The 13301-nt window shown below is 37.8% G+C and overlaps 1 protein-coding gene and 2 non-coding genes across 4 annotated transcripts; all 3 read right to left on the reverse strand.

The window, feature by feature from the left end:
• Nucleotides 1-1770: 1770 nt before the first annotated feature.
• trnaq-uug (transfer RNA glutamine (anticodon UUG)) lies at nt 1771-1842 on the reverse strand. Its single transcript has one exon. It is a non-coding gene; the product is annotated as a tRNA-Gln (tRNA).
• Nucleotides 1843-4168: 2326 nt separating this feature from the next.
• Nucleotides 4169-4240, reverse strand: trnaq-uug (transfer RNA glutamine (anticodon UUG)). Its single transcript has one exon. It is a non-coding gene; the product is annotated as a tRNA-Gln (tRNA).
• A 3185-nt stretch (nt 4241-7425) lies between these two features.
• LOC115798209 (uncharacterized) lies at nt 7426-13278 on the reverse strand. Of its 2 annotated transcripts, XM_030754966.1 has the most exons (5): nt 12602-13278; nt 11510-12493; nt 10677-10829; nt 9795-9887; nt 7426-8511 (listed from the first exon to the last, which is right to left on the reverse strand). In XM_030754966.1, exons 2-5 carry the CDS (start codon nt 12491-12493, stop codon nt 8191-8193), a joined length of 1551 nt encoding a protein of 516 aa, XP_030610826.1. In that variant the 5' UTR covers nt 12602-13278; the 3' UTR covers nt 7426-8190. The 2 variants fall into 2 exon arrangements, with proteins under 2 accessions (XP_030610826.1, XP_030610827.1); XM_030754967.1 differs by having other exon boundaries at nt 11510-13278.
• Nucleotides 13279-13301: the final 23 nt, after the last annotated feature.

The raw sequence follows: 13301 nt of genomic DNA on the forward strand, positions 1-13301 counted from the left end.
CAGTGTATGTCCATCTACCAGTGTGGCAATCACAGCAAGTTATGTTTCCAAGTAATGATCCCCAAAACCATCTCGTGCAAATTTACTAAGTTTATATTATATTTACAGCATGTTTCAAGTGTATTGTCAAATCTCTGCTGGTGGAATATGTTTTATATGTTCAAGTTGGTAAGCAAAAACCACTGAATGAAATGCAAACTGTCGCATTCACTTTGATATGCAACGTATTTACAGGTGCTGGTCATAAAATTAGAATATCATGAGAAAGTTGATTTTTTTTTCAGTAATTCCATTCAAAAAGTGAAACTTGTGTATTATATTCATTCATTACACACAGAATGATATATTTCAAATGTTTGTTTCTTTTAATTTTGATGATTAGAACTGACAACTAATGAAAACCCCAAATTCAGTATCTCAGAAAGTTAGAATATTACTTAAGACCAATACAAAAAAATGATTTTTAGAAATGTTGGCCAACTGAAAAGTACAAGCATGTACAGCACTCAGTGCTTAGTTGAGGCTCCTTTTGGCTGGATTATAGCAGCAATGTAATCCAGCAAACTCTGGATGGCATTACTTTGGCCTCCAGTAACACTGTGAGAAATCTTGGAGTCATTTTTGACCAGGATATGTCCTTCAGTGCACATATTAAACAAATATGTAGGACCACTTTTTTGCATTTGCGCAATATTTCTAAAATTAGAAACATCCTTTCTCAGAGTGATGCTGAAAAGCTAATTCATGCATTTATTACTTCTAGGGTGGACTATTGTAATTCATTATTATCAGGCTGTCCTAAAAGCTCCCTGAAAAGCCTTCAGCTGATCCAAAATGCTGCAGCTAGAGTACTGACAGGGACTAGAAAGAGAGAGCAGATTTCTCCCGTATTGGCTTCTCTTCATTGGCTCCCTGTTAAATCTAGAATAGAATTTAAAATTCTTCTCCTCACATACAAGGTCTTGAATAATCAGGCACCATCTTATCTCAAAGACCTCATAGTACCATATCACCCCAACAGAGCACTTCCCTCTCAGACTGCTGGCTTACTTGTGGTTCCTAGGATACTTAAGAGTAGAATGGGAGGCAGAGCCTTCAGCTTTCAGGTGCCTCTTCTGTGGAACCAGCTTCCAGCTTGGATTCGGGAGACAGACACCCTCTCTATTTTTAAGATTAGGCTTAAAACTTTCCTTTATGATAAAGCTTATAGTTAGGGCTGGATCAGGTGACCCTGAACCATCCCTTAGTTATGCTGCTATAGGCCTAGTCTGCTGGGGGGTTCACATAATGCACTGTTTCTTCTCATTCACCTTATTTACTTTGTTTATACTCCACTCTGCATTTAATCATTAATTGATATTAATCTCTGGCTCTCTTCCACAGCATGTCTTTCTCTCCCCTCAGCCCAACCGGTCGCGGCAGATGACTGCCCCTCCCTGAGCCTGGTTCTGCTGGAGGTTTCTTCCTGTTAAAAGGGAGTTTTTCCTTCCCACTGTCGCCAAGTGCTGCTCATAGGGGGTCGTTTTGACTGTTGGGTTTTCTCTGTATTATTGTAGGGTCTTTACCCACAATACAAAGTGCCTTGAGGCGACAGTTTGTTGTGATTTGGCGCTATATAAATAAAATAGAATTGAATCAATGCAGCATAGCATGAAATCAAACACTCTGTGGTACTGCTCAGGTGTTATGAGAGCCCAGGTTGCCTTCAGCTCTTCCAAATTGTTGGGTCTGGCATATCGCATCTTCCTCTTCACAATATAGCATGAGCTTTGGTTCCACTGAGATTCGAACTCAGATCACTGGGTTCAAAGTCCAGAGTGCTAACCATTACACCATGGAACCACACAGACATGCCACCATTATCAGATTCATCAGATTAGATTAATGCTAATTAATTATTTAATTAATTAATGATTGTACAAGTAGGTTGCACCCTGCAGATTGTGGTGTTCAGAATTACTGGGACACTCCTCCTTGATTTCTGTGTAGGAGACACTGATATGTTTAAAAGATGGAAATAATTTTCCCATAAGAGTTTTTATTACATGTTAGGATACATGTGTTTGTTATGCACTGCACTTCATTAACTTGTGCATATTAGTCAAATCACATTAACTTAAAGAAGCTGCTTGTGAGGAGAGGGATTTGAACCCATGTCTCGGGAAGAGACTGGAACCTGAGGAACAGTTGGGCAGTTTTCATGAGCTTGTTATCCAGAATTTTGATTTAAAAAGGCCCAAATCATAATTCAGCATCATCATCATCACTGGTGCTTTTCCAGCAATTCTGGAGTGAACTCTCAAAGTCTGGAATAGGAATTGAACCCACACTTCGAGGGGTTTAACCTTGTCTTGTTACATTTTGATTATCACTATGTTAGTGCGCATCATGGATGTTCCACTTTTCAGTCAACCTCTTATATATAACATATAAAAATGGGATGAGGACTGTTCTCCCTTTCCTACTTATAAGAAAAGTAAACACCATCAAGCACTACAGGGCATAGGCCTGCTTGAGATTGAATTGATCGTATATAGTGTCCGTCTTAATACTGATACAAAATACATTCATGACTGTGTCACTGGAAGATGAGCACTCACCACGCAGCAAGCATAAAGATCAGGACTGTAGGTCACAATTTTAGAGCATGCACTGCCACAAATGCAGGTTCCATTATGAACTCAGATCACTGGATTCAAAGGCCAGAGTGTTAACTGTTTAACCATGGAACCACCTTTCATGTACATGTACTTGCTTCACTCAAGAAACTACATAGAACATTATCATGGCAGCCCAAATAACATAAGGAAGTTTTTCCAAAGCATGGCTCAGTGGTAAAAGAGGCAGGGTGCTACACTGGCCCACCTGCAGTCCAGATCTGTCATTTCAAAGTTAACACTGACACCAACACACACTGAAATTTTGCTTTCTCATTATTCATATACAAACTAAGAGCCATCTGCTCATAAATAGACTGCAAGTATTTCAAACACTACACCAACAATCCTTATTCTGTTTGAATGTTTTCACACAAACATTTCTCAACCTCATCAATTGTAGGTCCCACTGAGACTTGAACTCAGATTCCTGGAGTCAAAGGACAGAGTGCTGCCCATTACACCATAGGACCCCTCCATTGTGTTTGAAAATGGCTTGTTCTTGATGATTTTGCATGTGGCCTGAAGATGACACTAAGTTAGTATTGGTGTCCACTGTGTGCTGGCATGATTTGGTGTCTAGGTCCATGATAGTTCAGCAAAAAAAAAAAAGTTCATTATTCTTGGTTAGGGTTTTCATTGGATTTATAAATGTTACTGCAAGCAGACCATCCAAAAACTACAAATCATAAAGACTCTCAGATTTACTGTGAAACACATCTCCTAGATTTCCATTGTAGGATGCACTGATATTTATGCATCTCCTAATAACACTTGCTGTATGCAAACCTTTTATTTGTACATAAGGCATTACTGCTTGTGGATTTTATCAGCATTGTACATGTGGTCTATTTCACAATTAACTATTATAACTACTTGGGTTTACAAGTATGAAGTTCAAGAATTCAGGAGTGTGATTGAAAGGAAAACTGCAACCTGAGCACAATACCTTCTCAGCCATCCTGCCCAGTCACTGGTTCAATTTCATGAAATTAGCTGTCTGAATAAACTGACTATTGAGATTCAAAGGGGAGCTTGTGGGGCTGCCACACTGGTTGTTAGGAAACTGGTATTTTACCATGTGTGGGGTGAATGCAAGCAATTAGAAATTACTGTGGTAGACACTAGCACACTGTAACAGTCGTAATTGTGGTGTCTCTTTACGACAGTCTAAGCTTTTCGTTAATGATGTCACCAGTGTGCGCCCACCGCTCCTCTGTAGAGAGCGCGGGAGAAACGTTTGGCAGACGGACATTTGACTTGAGGTGGACCTCTAATTTTCTTTCCTTAAATCTTTGTATTGTCACGGGTTGTATGAGCACTGCTCGTTTTCATGTATAATAATGCAGCAGCCGTTCAACCGGGCTTTACAAGGTTGATGAAGAATACATCTATTAAAGGATAACACTGTGGAATTCCCAGTACCAGTGTGGTTGTGCATTTTTGGCTGCCTGATAAGTACGTCTGCAGCCTCCTCTTCACCACTGAACACAACACCTAAAAAAAAAAAAAGGTCCCACTGAGATTTGAACTCAGACCACTGGAGTCAAAGTTCAGAGCGCTAACCATTACACCATGGGACCTGTTTGTGCAACAAAGCTCTGAAATGTTAAACTGGATCCATACATTAAAGGCTATTGTTTCATAGCCTAGTAAAGGAGACATGGAAATGTCAATAATTTGAAATGAATTTTATTGATTTGATAGACAGTTTTACTGTGTTTTTGTTGTTCATCTAGTAGCTGACTTCGGATTAGTATCAAGCCAAACAATATTTATATATTAAATGAATTGTATATCAAAGTGAATGCATTTAGTAACTTTTTTGGTCATCATTACTTGGAAGCATAACTTGCTGTGACTGTCACACGGACATCATGTTTTTCAGAATTACTAGGACACTCCTCCTTGATTTCTGTGTCGGAGACACTGATATATTCAAAAGATGGAAACAGCTTTTCTGTAAGAGCTTTTATTACATGTTAGGATACATGTGATTTTTATGCACTGGACCTGATGGGGTAAATGCAAGAGATAGAAGTTCAATTTCAACTGAAAGGAAGATGTCACTGAGCTTTGAATTCAGATCAATGGATTCAAATTCCAGAGTTCTAAACATTACACCATGGGACCTCTGCTGTGTGTTACAGCTCTGAAATGTTAAACTGGATCTATTTATACATTAAAGGCTAGTGTCTCATAGCCTAATTACGGAGACATGGAAATGTCATTAGTTTGCCGCATTCCAAATTGAAATAAATTTTATTAATTTAATAGAAAGTTTTGGTGTGTTTCTATGTTGCACCTGAAACATGCTGTAAATAAAAGCAACATTGTTTTGAACATCTTTACAACAACAGATGGAAGTATGACTGTCACACTGTTGAATGGACATACTGTTGGATATTTTTATCACTCTGATATTGGTATTTTACTATATCATTTATTAGTACCTATATTATTCACACACACTGAATTAATGGTCACATTATATATTATTTGTCACCTATATTGTCACTCACACAATGGAACACTGCATGCTTTAGGTGAGTGGAAAGGACTGAGGCCTGCTCAGCCCAGGGCCTTGGGTTTTTTCCACTAGTAGAACTGCACTCATTCATATTTAGAGGCTCACCTTTGTACACAGTGCATTTTTGACACTGTATTGCCAGTGTGAAGGTCAAGTAGCTGGGAGTTGTGTGTCCCGAAAGGGGGTTTGAAGTCCCACCTGAGCTGATTTAATAATGTAAGGGAGTACTAAGATAAGACCACCCTAAAAGTGTTTCTAGTAATGTGAAAATATGGATAGAAGGGCGGGGGAGTGCTCCGGTGGGAGGTATTTTCACGTGGGAAAGTTGCTTGTTTTGACAGCCCCCAGAGAACAGTCATGGAGCCACTGCATGAGGATCGAACTAGTATGGTTCATAGTGGATTGGGAGCATCCTTCTATGCCCACTGACCCTGATAACAGCAGGGGGAGGTGTGAGTTTGGGCAATAAAAGGCAGTGGTAAAGTTAGGAGGGAGGCTCTTTTTGCTCTTTCTCTATCACCTTTGCAGCTGCTCCAAGGCACTCACTCCCGGGAGGACTTTTTGCTTTCTTGTACTCTTTTAAACTCTGGACTTCTACTTCTTCTTTCACCCCATTTTACTCACTTTTCTCTCTCACTACTTTCTTCCACTCTTTTGTACTTTACTTCTCCCTTCTTACTTTTTAACTTCACTCACTAACGGTCCTTTCCTCTCTTTCTACTCTTTTTGTTCCTGCATCTTTCTCTGTCTCTGTGTGTGTGTATTTCTCAGTCTTAACTATGTTACTGTCTGTGTTTTGGTGTTTGTCTGTGTTTTGTGTAACTAAGATGCCTAATAAACAGCCTGCACCGGAACCTGCTCATCCCAGTGATTTACTGGAAACTTTGGATTTAATGGGGTTTGAATTTTCGGCCAAAAGGAACATGGAGACCCTTAAAAATGTTACCAACAATACACTGTGAGGGCCATGATGTTTACAGCATGAGCGTTGGTTCCACTAAGATTTGAACTCAGATAGCTGGATTGGATTCAAAGTCTAGAGTGTGTTTGGGATTATTTTTTACTCATTGAATAAAGGACAAATGTTTAAAATTAAACTCCAGCAAGTTAATTAATACACAGTGGATCAACCAAATAATAAACAATTAAATAATACATTAGACAGAGAGCAATAGATAGAAAGTGCTGACTAACTTTTCTGTCTCAGTGCATCTTATCTTGGAGGTTCAGCCACAAGTGATTTCCGATGTTTCTATGTGCTTTTATGTATAATGTCTTTGCTTATATTGGTGAATAGGGTGCAGTTAGTATGATTTATGAAGGGCTTATATATAAAATTAAGAAATTACCTGTTTTTCAAGTACATTTATGACTCATTATTATACATTATAATAAATCCAGTCCTCTTTGGTCACTTAAAATATCTTTATAGAGTGTAATGTTATATTTGTTGGGTTTTCTGCTGCCCTCTTGGCCAGATTTCACTTTAATAAGACATTTTTAAGATAAATTACAGTTTTTACCCTGATAAATAAAGACTATATAAAAGTCACTGCCAAAAACTGATTGCAGCTTCTACACTCTTAACCCAAATTAGTTGAGTTTACTAGAAAATCGCGTGGAAACTCGTTGCCTTAAACCATTCTAGTTTTTACACAAAGATGAAACTAAATATGTTTAGTAGTCTTTACTAAAATTGATTACCTCATATAAATTTCTTCCCATTTATGTGAGCTAATCAATTTTAGTAAATACTACTAAACATGTTTGATACATTGTACTAAGGTTCTAAGTTAACACAACTAAACATGTTTAGTAGTCTTAACTAAAATTGATTACCTCATATAAATTTCTTCCTATTTATGTGAGCTAATCAATTTTAGTAAATACTACTGAACATGTTTGATACATTGCACTAAGGTTCTAAGTTAACACAACTAAACATGTTTAGTTTCATCTTTGTGTAAAAACTAGAATGGTTTAAGGCAACGAGTTTCCACGCGATTTTCTAGTAAACTCAACTAATTTGGATTAAGAGTGAAAATTACTTTTAAGCTAAACTGTAAAGCAAATAAGCAATTTAACATTTAAAGCTATTTATATTTTGTTAATATAATTAATAACATTTCCTCTTACCCTCTTCCTATTACCCTTTTTATGTTCAAGTTGTATTGAATGTAACACTAAATTGTAAAGAGAATAAATCAAATACATTTCAACATTCCAATATTTTATTTTTTGCAGAATACTTACGCAAAAGACAATTTTAACTGTAGTTTGTCATGTTTTTCAGAAGTATAAAAAAGTATCAAAACAGTAGCCATTCAAAAAAAAGTTTGCCATACAAAAGGCAAGTAAAAATAGGCATATGTGCTTGAACTCAATTCTAACATGTTTAGAGAAGGAATACAAATGCAGCAGCATTCAACAAAAATATTTGCATCCTTTTGAAAAAACTGGACACCTTAAAATAGGACACAATCTCCAACTTGGAAAATGAACAGATCAACTATGTTTAAGGGAAGATTTTGCATGTTTTATGTAAATGTACAGTCTGTGTTGTTAGTAAATGTAATCAACTGAAGCAATAAATTCCTGTGCTGCTATTGACTGAAAAAACCTGTAAAATAAGCAGTAATGTTGCTGTTGAGGAAGAATTACATTATTTTGAATTTACTGCTTCAAATGACTACATTTACCATCAACACAAACTGGACGTTTACATGAAAAGTGCTGAATTTTCCTTTAACTGTATCAACTAAATATTACTATGGAGCCCTGAGCATACACTTCTAAATCCTGTTTTTTAGAGTACAAGTGGCTGGACACTGATGTCTCTTATAACACTGTAAGCTGAACATTACAAACTTTCTTAAGAAATAAAAGTTGTGGCAGTACTGCTGCACTGAACTGCATTAGATAAGAGCAACTTTATCAACTCCATCTGCATTGAGTATATTTTCAACCCCCTGACTGTTCACTGACAACACACAAGACATTTCGTTACATCGCAAGCTGGTTTTTCAATGTTTGTAACTTTGGTTTTAGTTCAACGTGGCCCAGCTCAAGAAATACCTGTTGGATGAACTGGAACGTGAACTTCATAGAAATGGGGTAACTGAGATGCATTGCATATGCAAGTCCAAAGAGAAGACACATAGCTTTTGGCAGGTCTTGAATGTTGTCCATCACCACTTCTCCCTCAATGACAATTTTTAGTGAGGCTGGACTGAGATGCAGGGAGGATGAGGGCACAGCACCTTCAGGTTCAACAAGGAGGATCCCAATGTCAATGTTGCGGAAAGAGTCATCATCATCTGAGTCCTTTATAAATGACAAGAGCACAACAGTGATATTTCAGTGACCATCAATAATTGATAAAAAAAAATAACTTCCACAATCAAATTGAAATTTCTGTCATATCTGTTTTATCATGCTATGCAGCCCTAGTTTCCTAGTGTAAATGTTGAATGAGTTGGAGCTCCACAAAAGAACATCTATCCAGCATCTTCATGTGCTAGTGCTAAGTGGAACAATACCTTATCCTTTGAATTGTTTAAAACTATGCTCACAAGTTTTCTTCAATCACTGGAACTGCCATCTGTTTTCCCACGCCTGTCTGTCTATGCCCAAATCCTGACATTAACCCAACACAGCATAGCATAAGAAATAAATTAATATAAATATATAAAAAAAAAAAAAAAAAAAACTATCCCTTTAAAGTGGGTTGCATGAGGTGCTTACAGATGGTCAGCATACTTACCTACAGTAGATGGTGGTCAGCCTTTCCCCACTTTGGAGAAGCAGCAGGTGGATCAGTGTAGGTAGATAAGCAATGTACTGCTGCAACTTGTATTTTTAGATAAGTCAAAAAATTTATATCAGTTTTAGTGGACGCATACTATTTTCAGCATCTCAAACTGCTGTCCAACGGACCTATCTGACTAGAAAATTAAGTTACAGCACTCTCTTCATGCCAACCAAATGCCATAGGAAAAATTAGTAATTTTACCTCACAGAACACAAGAGTTGTTAGTCTAGCATGTCCTTGATCCTTAAATGTGTGCTACTGTGTGATTTTAGTGAATCCAAACCAATCAAATAATAACACAATCGAACAGACTGAGGCAGCAGTAGAAGAGCCGTTCCTCTGTTCAGCAAAGTAAACAGATTTTGTCTATGAAGTTTGGCAGGAGAAATCTATATACAACTTATATAAAAGTAATTTTATGTCAGAAGTCTGACTGACAGTAAGGTAATGCAGTGAAAATATTCTGTGTATAGTGTACATTTCACTGATCTAGATTTTTTAGGTGGCTAAAATAATGTTGTTATAAACACTGATCACAGCAGTATATTGCTTAGTTTCCTACACCAGTACCTCTGCTGCTTCTCCAAACCGGGGCCGTGTCAAATGGCACTTAATTCAAGTAATACACTGACTTTGGATAAATAGGTCATACAACACAGCTGCAAAACATTATTGCAAAGTAAATATTAAAGAATTTAAAGTATTTCAAAGACCCATGAGAACCGTGTATAAGAGTGAAAATTCAAGATTGAGTTGTTATTGTTCCTTTAGGTAGTCTTTAAGTAAAATTACTTACAAAGGCTGGTTTGTAGAAGTCTGTGGGGTTGTCACCAAGGATAACAGGAAGTCCTCTGAGCACCAGTGTTCGAATATCAGTTGGCTCTGCAGTCTTTTGGGCAGTAAAATGACAAAAATAAGCAAGTAACTAAGCACAATTGATTGTATCAAAAAATATAAAGTCCCCACATCTTCTTAAGCATCGTTATTACGAATGTACAATATATCGGCATTAACATCGGTATCAGCCAATATTAGTCATTTGTTAACATGTGAGTATTGGTCCGATAAACAAAACTGGGCCAATATTAACAACCCATATCTATTTCCATCTTCTTGTCATTTGATTCCGGACGGGCAGGGGAGGAGGTTGGTCATGTGGTATTTGTTTGGTCATGTGACAGCAATGCAGCGCAAGATTGTGAGGAGTTCATCTGAAGCAGAGAATCAATGTCAGCTGTGGGATTGTTTTGTTTTTTCCAAGGTGTCGAAAGGGTAGTGAAATATATATATTGTATACATTATCAGTTATCTGCCATAACAGCAATATTAATATCGGGTATCGATATCATCCCACATTTTAATATCAGTGCATCCCTAATGGTAATCAAGGACTTTTGAAGGCACATTCCCTAAAATTTAAGAAATACATGGCTCATGGTTAATTAACCCACTGAGACAGTAACACCCTTAACACTGAGAAGAACTAGCAGGTTTTACTGAAGTTCTCTGAAAGTTTAAGTGAAGTTCAGAAACTCAGCCTTGTTTTTCCATCCCTAAATTCAAAATCTTTTAATCATTTCAACAATCTATGTGAAGCATGAAAATAAATACAGTTGGACTTAAAGCCAAGTCATTACATGAGCTGTTGCACACAATGCAAGTGATTAATAGGACCAACCTTTGTTTGTTGGGAAAGCTGTGTCAACATTTGGCCAATGTTCCCTCTCTTGGATCGAAAAATCTCGATAAGACGAGGACTGTGCCGATCAATGCTCTCATAGAATTCCTGTTTGAGATTCTTGCCAACAATCCTGTTGAACTCCATGCATACCTGCAAAATACAGAAAATGCTCCAATATTACATCTTTACAGCTAATAACTGAAGGTGGAAGCACCAGAGTGAGGACAGCAATAAAAATTGCACAGGTGTGGACATGGTCAGCTGTAAAACACAAAGCCCCCTTCAACTCACTCACTTAACACTTTAAATTTGGGGATATTTCAGTTATTCTAGTCAAACTTCTTTAACAAAAACTTTGTACCGCACACAACACAGGAGTTGCTTTTCTACTGCCCTGATTGTTTGTAGTATTGTGTTACTTTTGTGTAGCAGACCATTGCTACATATAAACAGACTATTAATATTTTGTGTCAAATTATATATTTTTGTTGGCAAGTAACCTTTTAATAAGCAGGATAGCGTACCGTGAATAGGGAATTAATAGATGATAAACCTCTTCAGAATAATCTGAAATCAGAGTTCTGCATCAGGGTGTTGATTTCACAATAACGACCAACTCAATATACAATATTCCTTACCAAAAAAGATAAAGGCAGCTGTAGATAGCAACTACCATGTCCTGCATGGTAAAATTTCTTTTTTTTTTGCTGACAGTGGGAATGGCTAACAGATAAATATTTTTAGGTTTTATAAAGGCAGTTTCCTAAGAGAAACACAGACACATATTTAAAAAAAAAAGTTCTCATTATTTTATTCATGAATGAACTAACCTGATCTTCTGTGAAAAGAGCAGGCCAACGTTCCACCATCTCACATACGGCAGGTTCTGACTCCACCACCTCTTTTCTTCTCAATGCAAACGTCAGATCCATCTTCTCTTTTACAAGCTGTCCATTTGGTGTTCTCTTCTGCATTTCATTAACCAAGTCTTTGCGGGCACCCTCAAGGGCTACCTGATTAAATCCGTCTGGAAAGTTGGGTAAGAAGTTGATCTCGCCTTTCTTTGCCTTCTTGATGTTCTTGTTGGCTGGTTCTCCTTCAGTTGAATGCCCTCCTCGTTTCCCTGCATTTACTGCTACATCAAGGCACCCTGATCTTCTGCGCTTTGTTCTGTAATTAGCCATTTTAAATTTTAGACTATTTTTCCAGCCGCTACAGCGACTGGTTGAGCCTCGCTCCTGGAGAGAGGGGTGCTTGCTTATGAGGGCTTGTGCAACACTTTCGAACTGAGCATTATTTGGGTATGCTGTGTAACTATACATGCTCTCTGCCAATCTTTCAAGAATCTCATGTTTCAGCTCTTTTGTTACTTTCAGGTGCGTACCATCACGAAGAAACTGAAGATCTGCTTGCCTAAGTCTATATGCTACATCAACAGAAAAATCTGGGATATCAAAACAATCTGGCCACTGTTTCTGTCGCTCCTGCGAGGATGTAGAGAGGATCTCTGTATCTGCTACACTGGGTGTGCCACTCAAAATTTCTTCAGATGTTGAGACAGATACCAACTCAAGTAGAGGGATGACCTTGACTGTTGGTTTTTCAGGAAGATCTTCGATATCTGTCAGATTGCACACTTCATAATTGAATTCAGGATCTTGGTACTGGAGACTGAAGTTGAAATTAAGTCCCAGTGATTCTTTAAGCTTGCCTATCAAATCCTCCACTGTAGTAGGTCTTGTATTCAGAACAACCTTTCTTATATCTGTCTCTGTGAAAATTACTCTCAAGGTCATCTTCTGGTGTGCTGCCATCTTGGAAATAAAAAAAATAGCTTATTAGAAATATATACACAAAGACATAGATATTCAGTTTAACATATGGCTTATCAAAAAAGATACAAAATTACCAATTAGGCTTACATTTAGACTCTATCCAGAGCAATGCTAGTACTGACAACACTTGTGGTTTCTCAACACAGAATATAGCGAGTGAGTGTCACTGCTGAATTTTCTCCAAATCTGTATGCTGACAGAGGGAAAACATCATTCAGCTCTTTTAGTTCCACCACACACAAAGAGGGATTTGCGCTGCCACAGAGTTCAAATGATCTGAAATGTTCATGGTACCATGCCGTCATTGTATTGCACACAAACAAGATCTCTGTGTTTATTGCCACAATCTGCTTGATCTGTTTGAAATTTGGGAGGCCTGAACATGAACCGACAGAGAGTATCATATCAGCACAATATCTAATTCCATCTACAGAGACTGATGATGCAACCAGAACCTTTGTAAGCTGGGGTACTCTCTTGCAGAAAACTTGTTGGACATTCTCGGGGAAAGATGTGATCAGTGCTGTGGTAACTTTGTCCAGCTCAACTGAGGGCTTGAAAAACGAACTTGTGTCCAAACAGTAAGCCATCATTTTCTGATGCTTTACAGCCAGTGTAAGTGCCACATGTCTGAAGTTGTGTGCATTACGAATGACCCGCTTGAAGAATTTATGTTTTCCCTCGAAACGCATTGTCCAGACATCTGACAGTGGGCCAAATGCCTTAATCATCTCAGGATAATGCTCAATGAAGTGGTGTTTTGGACGCAATTTGAAATTTGGGAATG

This window comes from Archocentrus centrarchus, chromosome 19, assembly GCF_007364275.1.
Source record: "Archocentrus centrarchus isolate MPI-CPG fArcCen1 chromosome 19, fArcCen1, whole genome shotgun sequence".
NCBI classification, from domain to species: Eukaryota; Metazoa; Chordata; class Actinopteri; order Cichliformes; family Cichlidae; genus Archocentrus; species Archocentrus centrarchus.

Coding starts and splice junctions, on each gene's coding strand:
- LOC115798209 (XM_030754966.1), bottom strand. CDS start 12,493: ATGGCAGCACACCAGAAGATGACCTTGAGAGTAATTTTCACAGAGACA. Junction 10,830..11,509: donor CTCTTTTCACAGAAGATCAG/GTTAGTTCATTC, acceptor TGTATTTTGCAG/GTATGCATGGAGTTCAACAG. Junction 9,888..10,676: donor AGCTTTCCCAACAAACAAAG/GTTGGTCCTATT, acceptor ACTGCCCAAAAG/ACTGCAGAGCCAACTGATAT.